At 54.3% G+C, this 26809-nt stretch overlaps 1 protein-coding gene across 9 annotated transcripts in view; it reads right to left on the reverse strand.

The window, feature by feature from the left end:
• Positions 1 to 26809, reverse strand: part of ARHGAP24 (Rho GTPase activating protein 24) — a 383497-nt gene that overhangs the window by 16533 nt on the left and 340155 nt on the right. For all 9 annotated transcript variants that reach the window (XM_048509403.1, XM_048509402.1, XM_048509411.1 and 6 more), the window contains one exon: positions 10130 to 10337. In XM_048509403.1, the coding sequence (XP_048365360.1) occupies positions 10130 to 10337 (208 nt within the window). The remainder of the gene's footprint in view (positions 1 to 10129; positions 10338 to 26809) is intronic.

The following is a 26809-nucleotide window of genomic DNA, read 5'->3' on the forward strand; positions in this document are numbered from 1 at the left end:
AAGAAACCCACGAGGTGATTTCTGTGGTACCTACATTCTGTGGTACCTGAGCAATATTGTTGCAAGGATTAATATGGAGCTGTGAGGTGGAATGCCAAACCAAGATTGATTCAGTCACAGCTGAGGGAATGGTTTGCAAATCTGTTCCCTATTTTGACTCTCTGATCATGTTATTTCTGCATAGAGGACCTTTTCTACCCATCAGGTACCTGATCCTGTTCTAATATACCCAGTGGTGGGATCCAAACATTTTAGTAACAGGTTCCCATGGTGGTGGGATTCAAACTGTGGCGTAGCGCCAATGGGGCTGGGCGGGGCACGACGGGGGCGTGGCCGGGCATTCCGGGAGCGGGGCATTCCTGGGCAGGGCTGTGGCAAGGACGCAGCTGCTGCGCCGGTCCTTGGGCGGGAAACGAATGCACGCAGGCGCAGGCTGCCACGCACGCCGGTGCACCTCCTGCTAGACTGCTTCAAGTTCTGCGTGCTACTGCTGAGAGGAGGGGCGTAACTAAGGCAAAAATCATGTGGCAAAATCACCAATGAGTAACCCCCTCTTGGCACACACAAATAATTAGTAACCTACTCTCGGGAACCTGTGAGAACCTGCTGGATCCCACCTCTGAATATACCCAAATGGAGAAGATTCATCCAATAATAGATTTTTTTAAAGTTAGATGGTTGAAAAAGAGGAGGAGGAAGAGGAGTTTTAAACCTCGCCTTTCTCTGCAAGGAGACTCAAAGGGGCTTACAAGCCCCTTTCCCTTCCTCTCTCCATAACAGACACCTTGGGGTTGAGAGAGTCTTGGGAGAATTGTGACTAGCCCAAGGTCACCCAACAGGAACGTAAGAGTACAGAAACAAATCTGCGTCACCAGATAATAGTCTGCTGCCTAGGAGGAGTGAGGAATCAAACCCAGTTCTCCAGATTAGAGTCCACCTGCTCTTAACCACTACATCAAGTAAGTCAACCTGAGGTTTCCCTTGATTACCTCGCCAATAAGGCCAAACATTACCCAGCTAGTTTTAATCAAATTAGGTTACTCCTAAAAATGACAAGTGACTTTTCTCTAACCCATTTCACTATTTTCTCAGGAGTGCCACTTTTTAATAGCTGCCACTCTCTGTTACCCCAAGATTATGGAAACTGGCCCACTCTGCTTCATCTGGGCCACAGTTTCCAGATAAATATATGCGCAGTTTAACATGACAACACTACTCTACACACGGGGAGATGCCACTTCATAACCTTTAGGATGTCAGTATAACCTCCTGTTTACCCTCGATGCCTAAACCCCTGGCTGGAGCTACGGCAAGTTGCGAGCCAGCTATTTGGGGTTGAGTGGTACAGAATTTAATTAAACAACACTGTGCCCTGAGGATTTTCCAAATTCTTGTTAACTCTTCATGGGTTCTCCTCCCCTTTGAGCAGATATGTTGGTGTAGTCACAATAGGGCAGTGTAAAGACAGAGATGAATTAATTATTTCGTTTTGTTGTCTGACAGGATACCCACCACCGTAGCTCTACAGCCACCGCCAGGAATATAATACAAAGCCTTTATGTGTGTGCAAACAGACACAAATCCCTTCCTTGGCAATCAGGCGGTACAGATTTAGCATTTTCCTTTCCACCCAAGCCCCCTGTCCCTGGACTTCCTTTCCCTCTGGTTGCTGCATCGCCAGCGTTTTCTATTTTTTCTTTCTGCTTTGTAGCATCGCAATCCTTGTGGACGCGGCTGTCAGACCAATTACGCAGCCCGAGGCTGTTCCTCCCTCTCCCCCATAAACAATAAATACGGAGGCACAGCAGGTCGCCGTAAATACATATGTTAATGTTTTACTATCGCTGCCAAGCACAGGCGCAGCGGAATCGTGCTTACAGTCCCCTAGTCAGCATTTATAAAGAAGCCGAGGTGTAGGCCTCAGGTGTGAGGCGGAGATGCAAGCAAGCAAGGGCACAGGGGAAGGAGATTTGTATCAGGCCAGCTCTGGCAACTGGTGTATCCCGCACAGTTGCTTTGGGAGCCAAGGAGGGAGTGGCAGGCCATAGATTGCATGGGGAGGGCCCTTCCATTTTGATCAGCCAAACCTCCTGTGGATGTTTGGATGTGCCCTAGCTTTAAAAAGGGCTTGGACAGATTTATGGAGGAGAAGTCGATCTATGGCTACCAATCTTGATCCTCCTTGATCTGAGATTGCAAATGCCTTAGCAGACCAGGTGCTCGGGAGCAGCAGCAGCAGCAGCAGAAGGCCATTGCTTTCACATCCTGCACGTGAGCTCCCAAAGGCACCTGGTGGGCCACTGCGAGTAGCAGAGAGCTGGACTAGATGGACTCTGGTCTGATCCAGCAGGCTCGTTCTTATGTTCTTATGTTCTTAGGGTAGTCAGGTCCCTCCTGGCAACTGTTGGAGATGGAAGGTGTGGAGAAATTGCCTTTGTCGCTTTAATTCTATTCTGTTTGAGCTGGGAGTCACACTCCAGCTGAAAGTATTTTTTTTTTCTAGTTAGGACTTTAACGACCTTCCTTAAGCATTACACCTGGTGGTAACCATGTCTTTACACTATGCTGACTTTGTAAATTGGTGCGAGAGTTTGATTGGTTTGTTTATGCTAACTCAGCAATAATTTTGTATAATTGCTTTCAATGCTCTCACTTTAGATCTACCTTTCTTTTCATTCTGTTTCTACCTGTGCCTGTTACTCTTGTACTGCATGAGCGTATCTTTGTTTGTTTTTTTGTATGTTATCAAAGTTGTTTTCCTTTGAATAACTTAAACTTTGCCAGACCAAGCTTGGTTCCCTGCAAACATTTTCTGCTCTTTGATCTCTTTGCTTTACAGTTTCATGCCATTGCTACCAAGTTTGTTTTTACTCGTAGTTATTTAACCCTCGATTATTCCTTCCTATTATTTGTTTATTGAGAAGGTGCGGCTCTCAATAAACCCCCAAAATATTTTTATTTTAAAGTTTCAGCCTCTGAGTTTTTGTTGAGCATTTCAAAATCCTGACCCACGTTATAAGAAATGGCAGTCAGCCTCTTTCTCTACAGAAGGCTTATGAGGAACAGGTGGTCTGTGCAGCTAAGAGCCCCAATGTAAGCGTTTTATACATGATGGGCCAATTTTTGAAGGGATGTCACATTGAGGAGGGAGCAAGGATGTTTTCTGCTGCTCTCGAGGCTGAGAGAAGGAGCAATGGGTCCAAGGTGCAGGAAATAAGATTCCAGCTAAACATTAGGAAGAACTTCCTGATGGTAAGGGCTGTTCGACGGTGCAGTGCGCTGCTTCACAGGGTGGTGGAGTCTCCTTCTTTGGAGGTTTTGAAACAGAGGCTGGATGCCCATCTGTCAGGAGTGCTTTGATTGTGTCTTCCTGCATGGCAGGGGGTTGGACTGGATGACCCTTGTGATCTCTTCCAACTCTATCATTCAGGGATGGCACCTTCCATCACTATCAGCCTTACCAGCAAGTATACTGCCTTGGTTTCAATGTGTCCCCTTCAGTCATAGCATTAGTTCATAATGTACTTGGCTCATGTAAGACTTGAAAAGAACGCTCTGGAGCCTGATCAGAGAGTGCAGTTGCTAAAATTCATAACAATGTTTAATGTCCGCCCCGTTATTTGTACAATGTGAAAATCCAAAAACAAACAAAACAAGAAACCCAACCACTTTAGTAATGATGGTTCTTAGGGCTTCAGTATGCCTTAGGAGGTTAAGTGGCGTAGGAGGTTAAGAACTCGTGTATCTAATCTGGAGGAACCGGGTTTGATTCCCAGCTCTGCCGCCTGAGCTGTGGAGGCTTATCGGGGGAATTCAGATCAGCCTGTACACTCCCACACATGCCAGCTGGGCGACCTTGGGCTAGTCACAGCTTCTTGGAGCTCTCTCAGCCCCACCTACCTCACAGGGTGTTTGTTGTGAGGGGGGAAGGGCAAGGGGGTTGTCAGCCCCTTTGAGTCTCCTGCAGGAGAGAAAAGGGGGATATAAATCCAAACTCTTCTTCTTCTTCTCTTGGTGCTGGTGAACCATTTTATAGGAATTCAAGGCCAAGCTACACGTTTTACACAAATTCCTAGTGGCAACTCCCATTAGATGTGCCATAGACACCTCATTCTGATTGAGTCTGTGGCATTGTGGGTAATGGGGAGGGCTCCTGGAGCCAAAATACCCTTATGAGGAAATTGGAGACCCTTCTCTCCCTATCCTGCGGTCCTCATCTGAATCAGGCGTTTGCAGCATTTCTAAATGGGGTCACCGACAGGAACCAGCACTTGGAATATGTCTGCAAGTCCCTGTAGCGAACTTGTATATAATGTAATGTGTAGTTTGGCCCTCAGTCTGATATGCAGCTTAGTAGTGAACATGTGTGCTGGACTCTGACCACATAGATCTGGAGTCAAATCCCTGTGCAGCATGATATCCTTGGGCGAGCCAGCATCTCGTGACTTTGCTTGCCTAGCAGGGTAGTTCTAGAGATAAACATAGCACAGTCCTGGTCTGGATAGCCCTGGGGAATGCTGGGATAGAAATGTGTGAGACAGGTTGAATTCTATTGCTAGTGTATTACTGACTCCTGCATGATATCTTGTTGATGCTGATCTTGTTGATTGCCATGGAATGAAAGCATTCCTGCTGCTTATGGATGTGACCCACAATATCATGAGACCCTCTCAGACCACCCCCTAACCACTTTCACATTTCTCAGGTTTTGTTTATCTATGGCAATTGCCTGGGACGGTGTTCCTGCATGAATATTAATGCACATTTCTGTGACATTTCAAATATTTTCCTAGCCTAACAGATCTTTCCAATCATACAATAATAGGCAATGAACAAATTACAGGAGAGATAATTTGCTTTTAAAAAGTGGGGGGGGGATTCCAATTTAGTTTCTTTCATTAAAGATTTCTTTTAAAGGACTTCCAGTTTTCATTTGCTTTCATTTGTATATGTATAATTGAAGGTTTGCTTGCACAAGCAGGAGTCAAAAAGGCTGTGTTTGTTCGTTAAATAGAGCACAATGAATAATTCTGACAACTACACAAATACATACATAGCATAGTGAGGTCTTTAAGGAGCCCCCATCTAATCTGACATCACAAGCGAAGACACAGGAAACATCTCTTTAAAGACACATTGCGGACCATTCCTTTGGAGGAGTCAGAATTGGTTGGATAAAATAATGATAAAAATGTGAATGCTATTCAAAATGTGGGCACTTTATCTTTACAGGAAAGCCACCAAAGTACAAGGGCGGGGTTTTTTTGTTGGTGCACACAATAATTTCAACCACTATTCTCCCTTCAGTTTCTGACTCTGAAGTTCTGGACAGAAATGCCTTGCTCCCCTATAACTAAGATTCAACAAAGGAGAACTTGCCTTTTCACATTTACGGTTCAGCCGCCCTTCCCTAAAAGAGACGACGATCCTTCCTTCGTTTTATTTATTAATGTCAGCAGACTGCTTTGAGACTCTGCAGTACTGGGCAGGAGCCAGCTATTTTATGATTGACTCTTTAATAATGGAAAAGCGAGCAATTGGAATAATAGAATCACAGAGTTGACAGGAGTCATAGAGGCCGTCTAGTCTGACCCCCCCTTCTCAATGCAGGATCAACCTCAAGTGTTTGTCCAGCCACGGCTTGAAGACTGCCATGAAGAGGAGCTCATCACCCCTTGAGCTGCCAACTCCCCTGCTGAACGATCCTTACTGTAAATCCCTCCCTCTCATATCCAGCTGCCACCTTTCCGCCCATAATAATTTACACCCATTATTGCGAGTCCGACCGTTTGCCGCCAGTTCATAGGTTGCGGTGGCGGCCTCTTAAATTTGCAGCTCATTTTGACAGTTTAAGCTTTCTGTGCAGCTTTCTTAGTGCACGTTGGCCAGTGCCACTGTGTTTCTGCACATCGTTTGATGAGCTCTCTAAGAGGAGAAATAGAAGACCTGTTGCTTCAGGACCATGGACAGCAGCTATGTGAAACATGTTTGGGTGTCTTCATTATCAGCAAGGGACTACATCACTGATCACTTCTTCTTTGTGCCTCCATCTGCCCTCCTAAGCTATGAATTTGCCAACCTTTGCTAAAATAAAATCCATCTCTTGATTTTATCACAAAGTTATGGCACTACCAGAATACCCCTGTTCATTGTGCCCCTCCCCCACAATTCCTTTTGAAATGCTGAGCAATTTTAGACAGCCATATTTTCTTCTAAAATGACATAATCAGCCACAAGTTGAACCTGTGGCTGCCCTAATGTGTAGTGAAGAAGAAGAAGAAGGAGGAGGAGGAGGAGGAGGAGGAGGAGGAGGAGGAGGAGGAGGAGGAGGAGGAGGAGGAGGAGGAGGAGGAGGAGGAGGAGGAGTTTGGATTTATACCTTTATCTCCTGCAAGGAGACTCGAGGTGGCTAACAAATTCATTTCCCTTCCTCTCCCCATAATATACACCTTGTGAGGTAGGTGAGGCTGAGAGAGTTCTTGAGAAAACGCTGACTAGCCCAAGATTACCCAGCAGGCTTCATATGGAGGAGCAGGGAACCAGTTTCACCAGATAAGAGTCCGCTGCTCATGTGGAGGAGTGGGGAATCTGGTTCTCCAGATTTAGAATCCACCTGCCCTTAACCTCTACACCGTGCTAGCTCTCACCCATGAAGAACACACATGACGCTTCCTTCTACTGGATCAGATTCATGAGTCCATCAAGGTCAGGACAATTTACTCACAAGAACATAAGAACATAAGAACAAGCCAGCTGGATCAGACCAGAGTCCATCTAGTCCAGCACTCTGCTACTCGCAGTGGCCCACCAGGTGCCTTTGGGAGCTCATGTGCAGGAGGTGAAAGCAATGGCCTTCTGCGGCTGTTGCTCTCGATCACCTGATCTGTTAAGGCATTTGCAATCTCCGATCAAAGAGGATCAAGATTGGTAGCTATAGATCGACTTCTCCTCCATAAATCTGTCCAAGCCCTTTTTAAAGCTATCCAGGCTAGTGGCCATCACCACCTCCTGTGGCAGCAACTCTCCAGAGTCTAATGCAGAGGTCTATCACATCACCTACTGGTGAGGATTGAATCTGGGACCTTTGGCATGCAGTTCAGGTGCTCTTCCACTTAGTTATAGGCTCACTTCTTAGAAACAGATGGAATACAGAGACTGGTTACTTTTCATGGCTATGGGGGGGGGGTACAATACAAGGGACACAGCTATTTTTCTAATGCTGCAAACCTCCATGAACTTATGAGAAAGGCTAGGGCATAGGCAAGTTAGTTTTTAAATATACTGCTCATAGCAACCAGCTGTCATGAAACAGGACAAAACCAATAGTAAGCAGCTCCAAATAAGCAAAACGCGATTACTATTTGCCTGAGAATGTCCCATTAGACAAATGCAAAGAAAACAAAGCAAATGAAAAAGCCACACTAGATATCACCAGGGTATCAAGAGACACAGAAAACAATGCAAAATACAAATTCTGCCTCCCAGTAAGTAACCTATTAAATCAACTCCAATCATGAATTCCTGTTACTTTCGGCAAGCAGCGGGACTGTTTATTTTAAATGTTAATTTTCCCTGCATCGTAAAATAGTTGGCAAATTCCCCACCTTCCCACCCCCTCACCCCCCGCCTGCATCTTCAAGCCTATCAACGCGAAAGAAGCGGAACACTGAAACTCCACAGCGACACTGAAGGAACTACAGCTAATCTGCAGAGGCCCATCTCGCTGAAGTGCCTTTGCTGAGAGGCAGGAAATATAGTTGCTTAGGCTAGCAAAATGTTCCTCAGCTACATAAACATGGGAGCACAGAGGAACCATCCCTCACGGCACAGTCTCTGCTCCGTACACTGAAGAGGCAAAAGGGGCTTGCGGCATAAAAGCGCCACAGGCTAAACAGGACTTTCTCCCTGTGGAATAAACAAATACGGGAAGTCCCCCAGTGTAAGGTAGCTGGATGGAACTTCTTTTCTGTTTAGCGGCAACTGCAGTCTCTTCCTCCATATTTAAAAAACCAGTCTTTGGCTGGTGGACTAATCCATTACTAAACATAAAAATGGAACCACTGCAGAAATACCTTTTATGTGGGATCAAAGAGTTATCGATGGGTTCTTGATCAAACCCACAAGCTCAATTATCTCCCTTTAAGAGAAGAAGAGTTTTGGATTTATACCCCACCTTTCTCTCCTGTAAGGAGACTCAAGGTGGCTTACAAGCTTCTTTCCCTTCCTCCCCCCCCCACAACAAACATCTTGTGTGGTAGGTGGGGCTGTGAGAGGTCTGAAGAACTGTGACTAGCCTAAGGTCACCCAGCAGGAATGTAGAAACACATCTGGTTCACCAGATAAGCTCCCACCACTCAGGTGGAGGAGTGGGGAATCAAACCTGGTTCTCCAGATTAGAATCTACCTGATCTTAATCACTACACCACCTGGTCCCTCCAACTGTCCGTGTAAGCTATGATCGCCCAAAATTTGCTGTGCAAATTATTCATATGCTTCTGTGGCTACTGTAAATCCAGTTTATGAGGGCATTGGGGTTTTATTGTACTTTGTATGTTTAAAATTTTAGACCTGCAAGCTCTTTGAGTCACATGGAAAGGCAATGTATAACTATGTTAATAAATAAATGAGACCAGCCAGGAAACTGAGATAGAGAGTGGGTGGCCCAGGGCAGAGTGATTCACACATAGTGCAGGAGATTATTCCTTTCACTACTTAAACTCCCAGTGAAATCCGTACTAGTCTTTGCCGCCTTTCAACAGTACGAGAAGATAATAATCCAAGTGTGTTATCTTGTTCTGGGCTGCAGTCTAACCTCTGATCCTTCCTTAAATTCACAAGGGGATTTTCTGGAATGTATTCATTGCTTCAATTCCTCATTCTGGACCACCACAAAGGAAAGGAGTCCACCCAGGTCTCTGCGTTTGTAATGAGGAGGAAGAAAGAGGCATTATTTTAACCACCGGTACGTCTGGTTTGGGAAACCAGGATTCAGTTCCCAATCACTCAGATCCTGGTTTGCCTGAACAAATCATGGTTTCTTTGCCTTATTTCTGCATCCTGCAAGGGTATCACTCGAGAACAACCAGAATTAAGCATGGATATGTTGTACACAGAGACATCACGTAAAACCATAGGGGGCTTATGCATGCCAAGCAGATACTTTGTCAATGAGTCTTGGTCACTCTCCAACTGAATTGACACAGAGAGAAGGGAGGAGAAATATGGCGAAGTTATACAACATAAAATTCAAGATGGTTCCAAAGCTGTGCTTTTTTTAACCGTCAGGTCCCAGCTGACTTATGGCGACCCAATAGGGTTTTCAAAGCAAGAGATGTTCAGATGTGGTTTGCAATTACCTGCCTCTGAATCATGCCCCAAGCATTCCTTTGAGGTCTCCCATTCAAATACTAACCAGGGTCAACTCTAGGCTGAGTGTGTGTGACTGGTTTAAGGCCAGCCAGCAAGTTTCCACGGCAGAATGAAAATTCGAACCTGGGTTTCCCAGGTCCTAGATCCGTGGTGGCGAACCTTTGGCACTCTAGATGTTATGGACTACAATTCCCATCAGCCCCTTCCAACATGGCCAATTGGTCATGCTGGAAGGGGCTGTTGGGAATTGTAGTCCATAACATCTGGAGTGCCCAAGGTTCGCCACCACTGTCCTAGATCGACACCTTAATCTTGCGCTGGGCAGTGTGGAAAGTTTCACAAAGGTATCACACATTATCAGGACAGCATGTTTAGGCTCCGAGTGGAACAGATCATGTTATAATGGAATTGGCTGGGGAGAAAGGATTACGTGAGAGGTTTTGTCCTGAGACGGTGTTCTAGCTGAAGCTTCCAATTTGGCTTTCACCGTACAAAATGTGAGCAGCTGCAGAGACCTGGTAACCACAGTACATTGTTGGCTTATTACTGCCTGTCCACCCAAGGATAAAATTGATTCAGAAGGCTATTATCTCGGGTTAACTTCTTAATGGCTCAGCAGGGATTGCAGCTCTTCCCAGCTGGATGCTCCATCTATTTCACAGCATGGTCTCTTGATGTACCCAACGGGCCCTTAACAGAATGGTTCCGTCTGCCCTTGAGTGGGTGACTAGTCTAGAAGGAGAAACTTTTGCCTCCTTACCTGTCAAACAGCGGCTTCTCCCCACAGTCAAAAGCATCCTGAAGTTCCTTCACGAGGTTCGCCTGACCCGGCAGTCGGAACAGCCCTTCCTCTTTCAGCCCACGCAGACGAATAAAATCCACACACTGTTCCACCAGCATGGGAGCCACGTGGTTTCCGTATCTCTTCTCATATCGGACAGTGTCTTCCAGCTTCTGCCCAAAAATACCTGCGTGAAACAGTCAGGAAGAGGAAAGAAAGAAGTTGAAGGAAAGAAATCTTTGGCTATCAAAACACACATTTGCGATTGCTCCACGTGTTTTAGGAGTTAATTCCTCGGTTTGGTCTCCCTTCTCTCTCCTTTTCTCTGTTTGTGAGGCTGCAACTGTTTTTCTCCCTAGTATATGGAAAGTCAGCAACATACTATTAGTAACAAGGCAGAACAACTAGACTCGATTTCAGTAATACCTTAAAAACTGATAAGATTCTTGAGATATAAGCATACTTGGGATATAAGAGTCAAAAGCTCCCTTTGTCCAATACAGAGGCGTAGCGGGGCTAAACTGTGCCCAGTGCGCAGGTTATATTTTCTGCCCCCCCCCATGGCCCTGCCATGGAGCCCCTCCCCCCGGTGCGCCCCTCCTTCCCCCTTCCCCCTTTCCCACACTTACCTTAGTTCCTTTCCTTTTCCTAGAACTTTTTCAGGCTGAAAAAAGGCCTATTCACAGTTCAGGCTTAAAACCGGCCTGATGAGAACTATACTCCCCAGGAGACCTTGTAAGCCCCAAGGTCTCCTGGGAACTGTAGTTCCTCAGGCCGTTTTTAGCCTGTACTGTGAACAGGCCTTTTTTTCAGCCTGAAAAAGTTCTAGGAAAAGGAAAGGAACTAAGGTAAGTGTGAAAAGAAAGTGAAATTTCCTGAGAGCCGTCGCGAGGTGGGGGGAGGGGGAATTTTACACCCCCCACGTGACCCAAAACCTTGCACCCGGTGCGGACGCACCCCCCCGCCCCCTGGTAGCCCCGCCTCTGGTCCAATAGCAGGTAAGGTAATGAGATACCTTAAGTTCTCTTAATAACTTTGACTCTCAACAGCCTATACCCTAAAAATCTAATTGGTCTCTAAGGTGCTTCTGGGTTCAAATCTAGTGCTTTTACTACAGACCAACATGACTACACTTCCGAAAAGAGAGAACAGCTATACTTACAAAGCCAAAACACTGAAATTTAGAATACAAATGGCAGTATGAGTGAGAGGATTCAAATCCATCAACTCCAGCTTAAATTTAGACAGGTAATTTGGGGAAGCATACATGGGGTTGTCCAATGTTGTCTTCGTAATATCCCTGTGAGCTAAGTTAGGCTATGAAATGGCAACTAGTTCTAGTCAAGTCGCCTTCGTGGCTGAATGTGGATTCTATCTCAGGTGTCCAAAGAAGAAGAAGAAGATTTATATACCCCTTTCTCCCCTGTAAGGAGACTCAAAGGGGCTTACAAACTCCTTTCCCTTCCCTCCTCACAACAAACACCCTATGAGGTGGGTGGGGCTGAGAGAGCTCCAAAGAACTGTGTAGCCTAAGGGCACACAGCTGGCATGTGTTGAAGTACACAAGCTAATCTAGTTCACCAGATAAGCCTCCGCAGCTCAACATTAACATGATATCACACTGAATATATGAAGTTGATTTATATTGACCCAGACCATTGGCCATTTTGCAATGACTGCCCAAAGTTTAAGACAGAAAAGGGATCAAGTGGGCCTGGAACTGGAGATGCCGAAGACTGAACGATGACCTTCTCAATCCAAATCACATCCTCTCTTACTGAGCCACAAACCCTTCCTGACTCCTCCTGCAGTTACAACAATACCCATAGTTTGAGCATGGTCATAGTTAATGGCATCATTCGAAGGTCTTAGAACCTTCTGGAATTGTTTGAATGATAAAGTCAAATGTGAATGGTTTCCCAAGCTTGTAACATTCTTCTCACTTCACTGCTGCAAACCAGCAATGCCACCATTGGCAGAGTTACACCCTTCTCAGACCACTGAATTTAGTGGGCTTAGAATGGTATAAAGCTGTCTAGGATGGGTACTGTGAAACCAGAGGCGTAGCAAGGGGGGAAAGTGCCCAGTGCACTGGTGCATCCTCCGCCCCCACCCCGGAATGCCCCTGCCCCACCCCACCTTGGAACGCCCCCGCCACGCCACGGAACACCCTCGGCACACCCCACAGGGGCGTGTGCTTGGTGCGTCACACACAGAGGTGGGATCCAGCAGGTTCTCACCAGTTCCCGAGAGTGGGTTACTAATTATTTGTGTGTGCCGAGAGGGGGTGACTAATTGGGTCCGCTTTTCCACCTCCACACCCTCGCCTCCCCGAGAGGCCTACTGCCTTTGAACTTGAAGGTTCCGTATAGCAATTGCAACTAATAATGTAACTCCCTGAACTGGGTTAATCCCTTCCAGGTACTGCAATTCATGGATTCTCAGCCTTTCGTACCTTTTATCTCACCCGTCTCTATCAAAGAACCTGTGTGTTTCACCATTGCTGTGTTCAGATTTGTGAGCTGGGGCATTTTCTATAATGTGATGATGATTTAGAAAGGACCTGGTGCAAAAAATAATTTGGGGGGGTCATGGTGGGGTGGCCCAGGTTTTGCCCAGGGCTCAGGTTTGCCTAAGTACGCCTCTGCCCCCTTTGCTGAGGGGGGGGCTGGCGAGGGAACCTGTTACTAAAATTTTTGGATCCCACCACTGGTCGCGCACCTCCACCCCCTTGGAGCTACGCCTCTATGTAAAACACTTCTATAAATATTAGAAATTCCCATTTCTCAACCTGATTTTATGCATGTTCTCGTCCCAGCCTCCTTTTACAAGATTAGGAGAACCGGAAGACAACACCTATTTTTTTTTTAAAAAAAAACCCAGAATTTATGGATGAAGTCTATTTGATGCAACATAGAGGAAATTATTTGACATGGAAGCTTTAGTGTTCTGCCACAATTGCACATTTACATGAAAAATGTGTTCATAAAAATGACTTTCCATTCTGCATCAGACTGAATGTGGGCTATACTTCATGTTGTTTTTTTGTTTGCTGACAAAACTGATTGTTGCTATCTGCCGGCAAGCACTATAGAGGTCATCACATTTCTAGGAAAGCATCTAGGAAAGCATCATTATAATACCCATGGCATAGGTAAGATCTCTAGATTCCATATGAAGAAGAAGAAGAAGAAGAAGAAGAAGAAGAAGAAGAAGAAGAGGAGGAGGAGGAGGAGGAGGAGGAGGAGGAGGAGGAGGAGTTTGGATTTATATCCCCCCTTTCTCTCCTGTAGGAGATTCAAAGGGGCTTACAATCTCTTTGCCCTTCCCCCCTCACAACAAACACCCTGTGAGGTGGGTGGGGCTGAGAGAGCTCCGAGAAGCTGTGACTAGCCCAAGGTCACCCAGCTGGTGTGTGTGGGAGTGCACAGGCTAATCTGAATTCCCCAGATCAGCCTCCACAGCTCAGGCGGCAGAGCAGGGAATCAAACCTGGGGAATCAAACCTGGTTCCTCCAGATTAGAATGCACCTGCTCTTAACCACTACGCCACTGCTGCTCTCCAAAGACAATATTCCAAAGCTTTAGGACTAGGCTGCATTTGGAAAGGTTTTGATTTTTGGTAATCAGATTTGCCCTGAGCGAGAGTAGAATACTTGGCTCAAAAAATAAATACATTTTCAGTGTTATTTTTGTGGCATATTTTCCTATCCTAGTACTCCCACAAGCAAACCCTGAAGGGACACGTCTGTTCACAATTTTTGGGGTTTGCTGCAAAGCCAGGAAAATTAGAAGGTATTTCTCATCCTCAGAAAATATTACACTGAAAATGAAGGAGATTTTGGATTCATACCCCACTTTCCTCAACTGTAAGGAGTCTCAAAGTGGCTTACAAACGCCTTCCCTCCCTCTCCCCACAACAGACACCTTGTGAGGTAGGTGTAATTGAGTTCTGAGACAATTGTGACAGGTCCAAGGTCACCCAGCAGGCTTCACATGGAAGAGCAGGGAAACAAACCCGGTTCACCAGATTAGAGTCTGCCACTCATGTGGAGGCGCATCAAATCCAGTTTTCCAGATTAGAGTCCACCTGCTCTACACCACACTGGCTCTCAAATAAGTGGTCTGAACCATGTTCCTAGCAAAATGGCACTCTCAAGCATTACCTCATTTTTAATTTGTTTGTTTATTTGCTAGAATTTAGTTTTTGAACATGAAACTCTCTCATGCCAAATCAAACCAGTGGCCCATTGAGGTCAGGGATTGTCCTCCCAGCAGCTCTCCAGGGCCTCAGGCCAAGGTCTCTCAAATCACTTATCTCCTGATTCTTTTCACTGGACAGGCCAGAATCTGATCTGGGACCTGCTCATGCAAAACAGTATACCACTGAGAGCCAGTCCCTCCCCTGGCCTAGAAAATCTGATACATATGAATCTGAAATTCATAAGTATGCGTACAACCTGTCTAGATTTGAAGGTGTGAATGGATCACAGCCACCTTGCTGAAACTGAGCAGATCTGTGTTTGGTCAGTCCTTGGCTAGGAGACCTAGCATTCCACCTTGAATCCTATCACAGAAGGAGGGATAGATTTGGAATAAATACAGATAATACATTAAATTAAACGTAACTTTGGTTGCACAGTTTTGTTTCTCCTTTAGACAAAAGAGGCCTTTTCTCCCCAACCAACCATGTTTCCATTAGCAACTGGCTTTGCTGGCATTGTATTATATTTTTCATTCCTTTTATCTCTTTGGCAAGGAATCAAGGACAAATCAGCTCCTACTGTAAAACAAACACCTGCTTCTTTCACTGGCCTCCTCTCTGATAATAATTACAGCACAGTTAGGGCTCACGTATGTGCAAGAGTTTTGAATGGTTAAGAACTGAAACACATGACCATTCTTCACTATCATTGTTCAAGACCTTTCTATGTAGGCTCCATCTAATTAACTGGCCATCAGGCTTCTCCCAATGATCATTTGCATAGATGTTTTCAAGTGGTACCGAGAGAATAACACAGTATTTACTCGGACGGAATCAAAGTATGATGTATATCTATCAGGGGTCGATTCCCCACTTCAAAAATGAAAGTAGATACAAACTGGTTTGGTCAGATTTGGGACCTTTTGAACATGGTTTCAAGGTCCCCACTGCAGCTTCTGCCCCCTTGTTCCCAGAGACGCAGCAGCCGTGCAGGAGTCCCCACTGTCAGCAGATCAAACGCACGATCCGCTCAGGAGCTATCCTGATTGGCTGCTGCGTTGTGCTGTGGCGGGAATTTTTTTTACATTCAAACTGACGGATCAACGTCTGTGCGAGCATGCGCAGGACAACACTATGCAAAGACGAAGAAATGGGTGATTAAAACAAAGCTCTGTTTCTGCGCACCTCCATGTACTCAGGTCCATGTGGATACGACGTGTAGCACTGCTTTGTATTGCCTTCTACTCAGTCATAACCACCCCCATGTTGCTTCATATCCACGTGGATCTCCAGTCCGCGAAATTAAAAAAAGGGCTGCACACGCATCGCGCACAGCCCATTCCGTCCTGATTGGATGGGAGACTCCATGTCACTCGCAAGGGCGGGTAGTTTGAATCTGGATTCACCCCCCCTCCAACTTCCCCACCGCACCAGATTGCCCACGCATTTTTCGAAAAGGTCTACTTTCTTCCAGGTTCTAAAATAACACGTGCTGGGGGGGAGGGGGGGGCGCGCCAGAAATGGGACGAATGCGTGTTTGGCGCTGGTGAAGTGGGGAGTTCCGCAGGAAACCTGGATATATGGAGTGACGAGCACACATCTAATCATGAGTGGGGAATCGACCAGGGACATCTGGAATAGAGTGATCTTCTGTTCAAGTCACACACATTATTTATTCAATACAATATCCACACCTCATTTTTTCCTTCCCATCGCAAGAGGTACAAAGTGCCTTACAAATAATGCTACCAACAGCTAGACAAACTTCTGTTTTCAATCCATCCCAGAAGAATCATCAGATCAAAACCTCAGGTGCTATCAAATCCATTTTAAACAAGACTACTTTGCATTGTCCCCCAAAGGTACCAAAGCAGACGTCCACCAGACTTCCTTTGGAAACACTTTTCTGGAAGGATAGTGCCACAGACAAAATGCATGATCAGGCTCCATTAAATCTGACAAACTTAAGAAAAGGAACTCTGTGTGTGTGTGTGTGCATGCACTCATGCACGTGTGTGTGATGTGGCAGCAAGTTGCAATTCACTTATGGTGACCCCAGCAAGGGTGTTTTCAAGGCAAGTGATTAATCAAAGGTGGTTTGCAATTGGCTTACTTGGCAGAATCTTCCTGGGTGGACTCCCTTGCAAGTATCAACCTTCTGAGATCTGATGAGATCAGGCTATACAACTCTGCCTTCCCTCCCTGGCAAAGGGGCAACCATGAGAAAATTCTGAGAGTATGAGTTACCACACAGCTTCACCAGAAACGGGTATCCTTTAAGTAAGTAGATCCCGACACATAAAGGGCGTTAAGGAACGTGCAACTTAAATTCAGAGCAAAACGACAACAACATATGAAGCTGTTTCAAAATAGTTGTGATAAAATCACAACCAAGATTTCCAGTCAGCCGATTACAACCTATATTCTGAATCAATGGAAGCATCTGGTTTGTCTTCAAGGGCAGTTCCATGTCGACCATTTTGCAGTAATCTAGCCTGGGTTACAATGACAAAGATCAGCATAGCTATATTGGCTGAGTCGTGAACTTAACAGCGCAAGAGGTTAGTTCCTGTATACATGTAGCATACATTGTTGCAAACTTATCTGTAGCTCACAATGGGAACAGTATAGAGTTTCCAACCTCTGGCTGGGAAATTCCTGGAGATTTGACAGGTAGAGCCTGGGACTCTAGTTCTGGGAGAGGAGGGGCCTCAGTGGGGTATAAATGCTATAAAGACCACCCTCTAAAATGGCCATTTTCTCCAGGGGAACTAATCTCTGTCATCAGAAGGGAGCTAAAAGATGCGACTCAGTTCCCCTTCAATTGAAGCGATTCCAGGTTATCCCTTTAACAACTTACTTGGCCCCCTAGTTATGAAGCTAAGTGGTAAGGATAAATGTAGTGCCTGTTTAAACCCTTGATCGTGATTGGAGCTTGAGTTACAAGGGAAAAGGGAATGTTCTTCTTTTTTTTACAGTTTACAGTTTACAGTTACATGCCCGCCATGACTCTCCCGTTTTGCATATGCCACAAAAGCGGCTCCTGATTGGTTGAACGGATGAGGTGTCGTTTCGATGCATCCGCACTTCGAAGCGGTATCAACCTTGTTCCAGCAGAAAGGTGCAGTTCATAACTACGACAGGGATGTCGCAGTTCTGAGGGGGGGGGGGGAACTGAGACAAAACAACGTTGAGCTCGGTTGCGGTGCGGATACACTGAGTTGAACCTAAGTAGAAACCAGTACAACTCAGTAAGTGCGGCAAGCCCCTTTGGAGTGCCTGGAGATCTCCAGGCCCTACCTGGAGGTTGGCAACCCTATACCAATACCATACATTTGTCATTTCTTGACTGTGGCCCTAGAGAGCCAGAAGCAAGAACCAGCACACCTGTGGTGATCAGAAAAGCTAGAATTAAAAACAACTGGAAAACAGTTGCGAGAGAACAGGTGTTCTTCCCATTATGTGGAAATGGAATCACCATTCTGAGTAGAATGTGGTTATCTGAATGGATCCTACACACAACAGATTCCTTCACGCAAACATGTGTTATTAGGATCCTGTTAACAGGGGTGCGGGAAACTGATTTGTACTTACATTTATAAGGAATGCCAAACCTAGATTATTTTCTAAAATCTTTGATGGCCCTAAAATGTTCTTAGTCCATGCTTACGAATTCATGCTTTAGTTCATGCTTAAGAGAACGGAAGTACCAGGTACATAGCCTGATTCTGTAGAAGAATGGAAGTCCTTTATTTTCTGCCAGTTTTCTCCCCTTAAATCCATCAACAAGAGCCAAGGTCATTTAGGAGATCAAAGAAGCAGCGCCATATTATTAACAAAGAAAACATTGGGTAGTTATTTATTAACTGGAACATTTCCCACAGTAGAGGTTATACAAATATATGTACATTTTCGTACATCTGTATTTCCATTGGCATTTGGATCCAATACTGATGGAGCAGTCTCTAAAGCTTCTGGGAAATTACACAAATCAACCTTAGGTCTAAACTGAAGGTTTAAAAGTCCAAGTAATTAAATTTTCAGTTGCAATGCACAGAACAGATTTTAGATGTCTTCATTTGGAAACACAGTTGGGGAACTGTTTTGAAAACTACGGTGCATGTGGGGAAAGCAAAACATTTCCATTCAATAGCCAGAAAATCCTGAGATCCTTCCAAAGCTTCATCAGGATTCCCCACTGGAAAAAAAAATCAATAACAATGGGCAAATCCTGCTGAAAGGCAACTTGGCCACAACTACCAATCTTCTCTGGTATGTGCAGCTGTAGAAAAATGTTGGGCAGCATCTCAAATCAAGCAAAGAAGAAGAAGGAGGAGGAAGAGGAGGAGGGGGAAGAGGAGGAGGAGTTTATACCCCACCTTTCTTTCCTGTAAGGAGACTCAAGGTGGTTTACAAGCTCCTTTCCCTTCCTCTCCCCACACCAGACACCCTGTGAGGTAGGTGGGGCTGAGAGAGTCCTGAAGAACTGTGACTAGCCCAAGGTCACCCAGCAGGAATGTAGGAATGCTGAAACACGTCTGGTTTACCAGATAGGCCTCTGCCACTCAGGTGGAAGAGTGGGGGATCAAACCTGGTTCTCCAGATCAGAATCCACCTGCTCTTAACCACTATACTTATCTGGCTCTCAGCAGGTCTTGCATGTGCCTCAAATGATCAAAATGTGTGTGCCACAAGGGGCTTTCACAGCAAGTGAGAATTAGAGATGGTTTGCTATTGCCATCCTCTGCAGAGTATTCCTTGGTACCAACCCTGTTTAGCTTCCAAGATCTGAGGAGATGAAGCTGCACCACACCACCTTCCTTCCACTAAATTATCTGAATGTGCCCCTTTAAATATGTCCCAGAATACCCTGCAGCTGTGGTCCCGAGGCAAACACATAGTGGGTTTTTACAAGGTCAAGTGATATGGAAAGGGTCCATGAATCCTGCAAGTTTAAATATCTATAGAGTGAAGCAGTTTTGTGAATCCAGAGTGGTAGACGTGGATTGTAAGAGACATACCAGTTGTCACTGCCAGTGATCTTAAGGACATGAGAAGGGCCTTGATGGATCCTTTGGAGGAGCAACAACAGGGCATAGAGGCCAAGGCCTTCCCCTGAAATTGTCTCCTGGCACTGGTAAGAAGAAGAGTTTGGATTTATATCCCCCTTTCTCTCCTGTAGGAGACTCAAAGGGGCTTACAATCTCCTTGCCCTTCCCGCCTCACAACAAACACCCTGTGAGGTAGGTGGGGCTGAGAGAGCTCCGACTAGCCCAAGCTGTGACTAGCCCAAGGTCACCCAGCTGGCATGTGTGGGAGTGTACAAGCTAATCTGAATTCCCCAGATAAGCCTCCACAGCTCAGGCGGCAGAGCTGGAAATCAAACCCGGTTCCTCCAGATTAGATACACGAGCTCTTAACCTCCTACGCCACTGCTGCTCCTAATGAGAGGTTAACTACCTCTGAATGTGGAATTTCCCCAGAAGACGCTCCAGTGTGACAGGGTTATTTTTCCATTTGTGAAGGGCGCTGTGTTCTGGAAGAGGCTTGTCTCGCAAATGTATTTGCATTTGATAAACTACGGCCAGGAATAAGGTATCACCTTGAGATATAACTTGGGCTGCTGAGAACCACCGGTGACTTTTGGGCAAAAATTTCCTCCGGGCATTTCCACACACCATACAGCCACAACTCGAACATCAAGTGAAAATCCTGTGACTTACTGTTTCTATAAATAAGCTAGTAATGCTTTCTAAGCACCTTAATCTATCTCTCGAGGCCTCTCACTTCTTTGCTCATTGTAGTAGATAGTACAGGAGCTGGGGACACTGCTTACTTGGGGAAAATCTTAGTTTCCTAGAGAAAATGGCTACTTTGGAAGGTGGACTCTATGGCCGTGGTGGCGAACCTTTGGCACTCCAGATGTTATGGACTACAATTCCCATCAGCCCCTGCCAGCATGGCCAATTGGCCCCCCCCCCCCCCCCACCCCCCCCCCCCCCCACCCCCCCCCCCCCCCACCCCCCCCCCCCCCCACCCCCCCCCCCCCCCACCCCCCCCCCCCCCCACCCCCCCCCCCCCCCACCCCCCCCCCCCCCCACCCCCCCCCCCCCCCACCCCCCCCCCCCCCCACCCCCCCCCCCCCCCACCCCCCCCCCCCCCCACCCCCCCCCCCCCCCACCCCCCCCCCCCCCCACCCCCCCCCCCCCCCACCCCCCCCCCCCCCCACCCCCCCCCCCCCCCACCCCCCCCCCCCCCCACCCCCCCCCCCCCCCACCCCCCCCCCCCCCCACCCCCCCCCCCCCCCACCCCCCCCCCCCCCCACCCCCCCCCCCCCCCACCCCCCCCCCCCCCCACCCCCCCCCCCCCCCACCCCCCCCCCCCCCCACCCCCCCCCCCCCCCACCCCCCCCCCCCCCCACCCCCCCCCCCCCCCACCCCCCCCCCCCCCCACCCCCCCCCCCCCCCACCCCCCCCCCCCCCCACCCCCCCCCCCCCCCACCCCCCCCCCCCCCCACCCCCCCCCCCCCCCACCCCCCCCCCCCCCCACCCCCCCCCCCCCCCACCCCCCCCCCCCCCCACCCCCCCCCCCCCCCACCCCCCCCCCCCCCCACCCCCCCCCCCCCCCACCCCCCCCCCCCCCCACCCCCCCCCCCCCCCACCCCCCCCCCCCCCCACCCCCCCCCCCCCCCACCCCCCCCCCCCCCCACCCCCCCCCCCCCCCACCCCCCCCCCCCCCCACCCCCCCCCCCCCCCACCCCCCCCCCCCCCCACCCCCCCCCCCCCCCACCCCCCCCCCCCCCCACCCCCCCCCCCCCCCACCCCCCCCCCCCCCCACCCCCCCCCCCCCCCACCCCCCCCCCCCCCCACCCCCCCCCCCCCCCACCCCCCCCCCCCCCCACCCCCCCCCCCCCCCACCCCCCCCCCCCCCCACCCCCCCCCCCCCCCACCCCCCCCCCCCCCCACCCCCCCCCCCCCCCACCCCCCCCCCCCCCCACCCCCCCCCCCCCCCACCCCCCCCCCCCCCCACCCCCCCCCCCCCCCACCCCCCCCCCCCCCCACCCCCCCCCCCCCCCACCCCCCCCCCCCCCCACCCCCCCCCCCCCCCACCCCCCCCCCCCCCCACCCCCCCCCCCCCCCACCCCCCCCCCCCCCCACCCCCCCCCCCCCCCACCCCCCCCCCCCCCCACCCCCCCCCCCCCCCACCCCCCCCCCCCCCCACCCCCCCCCCCCCCCACCCCCCCCCCCCCCCACCCCCCCCCCCCCCCACCCCCCCCCCCCCCCACCCCCCCCCCCCCCCACCCCCCCCCCCCCCCACCCCCCCCCCCCCCCACCCCCCCCCCCCCCCACCCCCCCCCCCCCCCACCCCCCCCCCCCCCCACCCCCCCCCCCCCCCACCCCCCCCCCCCCCCACCCCCCCCCCCCCCCACCCCCCCCCCCCCCCACCCCCCCCCCCCCCCACCCCCCCCCCCCCCCACCCCCCCCCCCCCCCACCCCCCCCCCCCCCCACCCCCCCCCCCCCCCACCCCCCCCCCCCCCCACCCCCCCCCCCCCCCACCCCCCCCCCCCCCCACCCCCCCCCCCCCCCACCCCCCCCCCCCCCCACCCCCCCCCCCCCCCACCCCCCCCCCCCCCCACCCCCCCCCCCCCCCACCCCCCCCCCCCCCCACCCCCCCCCCCCCCCACCCCCCCCCCCCCCCACCCCCCCCCCCCCCCACCCCCCCCCCCCCCCACCCCCCCCCCCCCCCACCCCCCCCCCCCCCCACCCCCCCCCCCCCCCACCCCCCCCCCCCCCCACCCCCCCCCCCCCCCACCCCCCCCCCCCCCCACCCCCCCCCCCCCCCACCCCCCCCCCCCCCCACCCCCCCCCCCCCCCACCCCCCCCCCCCCCCACCCCCCCCCCCCCCCACCCCCCCCCCCCCCCACCCCCCCCCCCCCCCACCCCCCCCCCCCCCCACCCCCCCCCCCCCCCACCCCCCCCCCCCCCCACCCCCCCCCCCCCCCACCCCCCCCCCCCCCCACCCCCCCCCCCCCCCACCCCCCCCCCCCCCCACCCCCCCCCCCCCCCACCCCCCCCCCCCCCCACCCCCCCCCCCCCCCACCCCCCCCCCCCCCCACCCCCCCCCCCCCCCACCCCCCCCCCCCCCCACCCCCCCCCCCCCCCACCCCCCCCCCCCCCCACCCCCCCCCCCCCCCACCCCCCCCCCCCCCCACCCCCCCCCCCCCCCACCCCCCCCCCCCCCCACCCCCCCCCCCCCCCACCCCCCCCCCCCCCCACCCCCCCCCCCCCCCACCCCCCCCCCCCCCCACCCCCCCCCCCCCCCACCCCCCCCCCCCCCCACCCCCCCCCCCCCCCACCCCCCCCCCCCCCCACCCCCCCCCCCCCCCACCCCCCCCCCCCCCCACCCCCCCCCCCCCCCACCCCCCCCCCCCCCCACCCCCCCCCCCCCCCACCCCCCCCCCCCCCCACCCCCCCCCCCCCCCACCCCCCCCCCCCCCCACCCCCCCCCCCCCCCACCCCCCCCCCCCCCCACCCCCCCCCCCCCCCACCCCCCCCCCCCCCCACCCCCCCCCCCCCCCACCCCCCCCCCCCCCCACCCCCCCCCCCCCCCACCCCCCCCCCCCCCCACCCCCCCCCCCCCCCACCCCCCCCCCCCCCCACCCCCCCCCCCCCCCACCCCCCCCCCCCCCCACCCCCCCCCCCCCCCACCCCCCCCCCCCCCCACCCCCCCCCCCCCCCACCCCCCCCCCCCCCCACCCCCCCCCCCCCCCACCCCCCCCCCCCCCCACCCCCCCCCCCCCCCACCCCCCCCCCCCCCCACCCCCCCCCCCCCCCACCCCCCCCCCCCCCCACCCCCCCCCCCCCCCACCCCCCCCCCCCCCCACCCCCCCCCCCCCCCACCCCCCCCCCCCCCCACCCCCCCCCCCCCCCACCCCCCCCCCCCCCCACCCCCCCCCCCCCCCACCCCCCCCCCCCCCCACCCCCCCCCCCCCCCACCCCCCCCCCCCCCCACCCCCCCCCCCCCCCACCCCCCCCCCCCCCCACCCCCCCCCCCCCCCACCCCCCCCCCCCCCCACCCCCCCCCCCCCCCACCCCCCCCCCCCCCCACCCCCCCCCCCCCCCACCCCCCCCCCCCCCCACCCCCCCCCCCCCCCACCCCCCCCCCCCCCCACCCCCCCCCCCCCCCACCCCCCCCCCCCCCCACCCCCCCCCCCCCCCACCCCCCCCCCCCCCCACCCCCCCCCCCCCCCACCCCCCCCCCCCCCCACCCCCCCCCCCCCCCACCCCCCCCCCCCCCCACCCCCCCCCCCCCCCACCCCCCCCCCCCCCCACCCCCCCCCCCCCCCACCCCCCCCCCCCCCCACCCCCCCCCCCCCCCACCCCCCCCCCCCCCCACCCCCCCCCCCCCCCACCCCCCCCCCCCCCCACCCCCCCCCCCCCCCACCCCCCCCCCCCCCCACCCCCCCCCCCCCCCACCCCCCCCCCCCCCCACCCCCCCCCCCCCCCACCCCCCCCCCCCCCCACCCCCCCCCCCCCCCACCCCCCCCCCCCCCCACCCCCCCCCCCCCCCACCCCCCCCCCCCCCCACCCCCCCCCCCCCCCACCCCCCCCCCCCCCCACCCCCCCCCCCCCCCACCCCCCCCCCCCCCCACCCCCCCCCCCCCCCACCCCCCCCCCCCCCCACCCCCCCCCCCCCCCACCCCCCCCCCCCCCCACCCCCCCCCCCCCCCACCCCCCCCCCCCCCCACCCCCCCCCCCCCCCACCCCCCCCCCCCCCCACCCCCCCCCCCCCCCACCCCCCCCCCCCCCCACCCCCCCCCCCCCCCACCCCCCCCCCCCCCCACCCCCCCCCCCCCCCACCCCCCCCCCCCCCCACCCCCCCCCCCCCCCACCCCCCCCCCCCCCCACCCCCCCCCCCCCCCACCCCCCCCCCCCCCCACCCCCCCCCCCCCCCACCCCCCCCCCCCCCCACCCCCCCCCCCCCCCACCCCCCCCCCCCCCCACCCCCCCCCCCCCCCACCCCCCCCCCCCCCCACCCCCCCCCCCCCCCACCCCCCCCCCCCCCCACCCCCCCCCCCCCCCACCCCCCCCCCCCCCCACCCCCCCCCCCCCCCACCCCCCCCCCCCCCCACCCCCCCCCCCCCCCACCCCCCCCCCCCCCCACCCCCCCCCCCCCCCACCCCCCCCCCCCCCCACCCCCCCCCCCCCCCACCCCCCCCCCCCCCCACCCCCCCCCCCCCCCACCCCCCCCCCCCCCCACCCCCCCCCCCCCCCACCCCCCCCCCCCCCCACCCCCCCCCCCCCCCACCCCCCCCCCCCCCCACCCCCCCCCCCCCCCACCCCCCCCCCCCCCCACCCCCCCCCCCCCCCACCCCCCCCCCCCCCCACCCCCCCCCCCCCCCACCCCCCCCCCCCCCCACCCCCCCCCCCCCCCACCCCCCCCCCCCCCCACCCCCCCCCCCCCCCACCCCCCCCCCCCCCCACCCCCCCCCCCCCCCACCCCCCCCCCCCCCCACCCCCCCCCCCCCCCACCCCCCCCCCCCCCCACCCCCCCCCCCCCCCACCCCCCCCCCCCCCCACCCCCCCCCCCCCCCACCCCCCCCCCCCCCCACCCCCCCCCCCCCCCACCCCCCCCCCCCCCCACCCCCCCCCCCCCCCACCCCCCCCCCCCCCCACCCCCCCCCCCCCCCACCCCCCCCCCCCCCCACCCCCCCCCCCCCCCACCCCCCCCCCCCCCCACCCCCCCCCCCCCCCACCCCCCCCCCCCCCCACCCCCCCCCCCCCCCACCCCCCCCCCCCCCCACCCCCCCCCCCCCCCACCCCCCCCCCCCCCCACCCCCCCCCCCCCCCACCCCCCCCCCCCCCCACCCCCCCCCCCCCCCACCCCCCCCCCCCCCCACCCCCCCCCCCCCCCACCCCCCCCCCCCCCCACCCCCCCCCCCCCCCACCCCCCCCCCCCCCCACCCCCCCCTGTGAAGCCGCTGCCGTTCGCTCGGCAGCGGCTTCACGGCGGCGTATTCCAAAAAGAACGCTTCTTAGCGTTCTCGGAATACGCCGGCTGCGGGCCAGCCGGGCGGCGCGGGGGCGGCGCGGCTGCGCTGCAGCTGCGCCGCCCGTGCGAATGGCAGCCTGGAGATGGCGTTTTTACCGTCTCCGGGCCGTCATTTTCCGCCCGTGCAGAAACGGCCCCAGTTTGTCTATTCTGCTGCTAACCAGCACAGCAATCTTGGTGATGGAGGGTGTGGACCCTGCCATCTTCCAAGTTGTCATTCCTTCAATGTAAGTGGCTTATCTTAGAGTTGTTAACATAAATTCTCTTAATTCCTCTTTACTCAACTTGTCTCTGACATTTTTGGCAGCTTTTGTGCTGTCAAGTAGGAGCCTATTTTATCTTCGTCTATTCTTTCTTCTGCATATAGATTCATACAGCATTTACTAAATTCCTCCTTTATATTTGTGTGGTCTCTGATCCTTTTATTACCAATCTTAATTACATTTATTATTCTATGATCTCTTTCCTCCCTTGTTTTGGCTGACAACCATTTGCCAGGTTTGTTACCTCCTATGAAATTTCTCTAACTTATTTAATTCTCTTCTCTATTTCATGTGTCCTGGATTCTTGTAATTGATTCTTAATGTTGTTTATTTTACTTTTTAACCTCTTATTATCTGGCTGTGTATGTAAATTTTTTTCTCCAATTGTTTCAATTCTAATTCTTTAGCATACTCTTCTATTTTTTTCCTCTTCTCTTCATTTTAATCTCTTGGCTAATAAAAAAGTATCTTATCATGGCCTTACTGGTGTCCCAAATTGTTGCCTGCCACCCAACAGATCCTTTATTTATCTCCCAAAACTCTTTCAGTACCCCCTTCCCTTGCTGTGTTATTTCCTCTTTATTAACAATCCAGTCTTTCAGTTTCCACTGTCTATTTATTATCCTAAACTCTAATTTCCAGTTTATTGGATTGTGGTCAGATATTACTATTGGTTCTATATCTATTTTTTCCCCGTATATGATTGTAATAGCCCTGATTACAGGATCATATACATTCTAGAAGGAGTTTGGTGACTATTTTTTATGAATTTGGAGTCTGTTTCAAATCAATTCCATTTTGATGGAAAGAGAAATTCAAAGGGATCCCTGGCAGGAAAGGGGGCTCAACAGAATTTCCTACTCCAGATGCCCAGAGGCAGGCAACGCCATTCCAACATTTCTGTCCTCTTCCTAAAATGGCATGTGGTGTCTAATGTTTTAAAAAAACCTTGCTAGGGCTGAAGCTACAAAAGGGTGAATAGAGTTTTAACAGTGAACTGTGAAGAGTAGCTAAAGATAAATTCTTCTTTTGAAAGAGAAAAATGACAGTAAGAGAAATTCATGGCCGCATCTCAAAAAAGTGAATTTTGAATTACACAACTTCACTCCCCATAACAATGCTAGTTCTTTTTCCATTGGA

The sequence above is a fragment of the Sphaerodactylus townsendi genome, linkage group LG10 (genome assembly GCF_021028975.2).
Source record: "Sphaerodactylus townsendi isolate TG3544 linkage group LG10, MPM_Stown_v2.3, whole genome shotgun sequence".
Classification (NCBI taxonomy): Eukaryota; Metazoa; Chordata; class Lepidosauria; order Squamata; family Sphaerodactylidae; genus Sphaerodactylus; species Sphaerodactylus townsendi.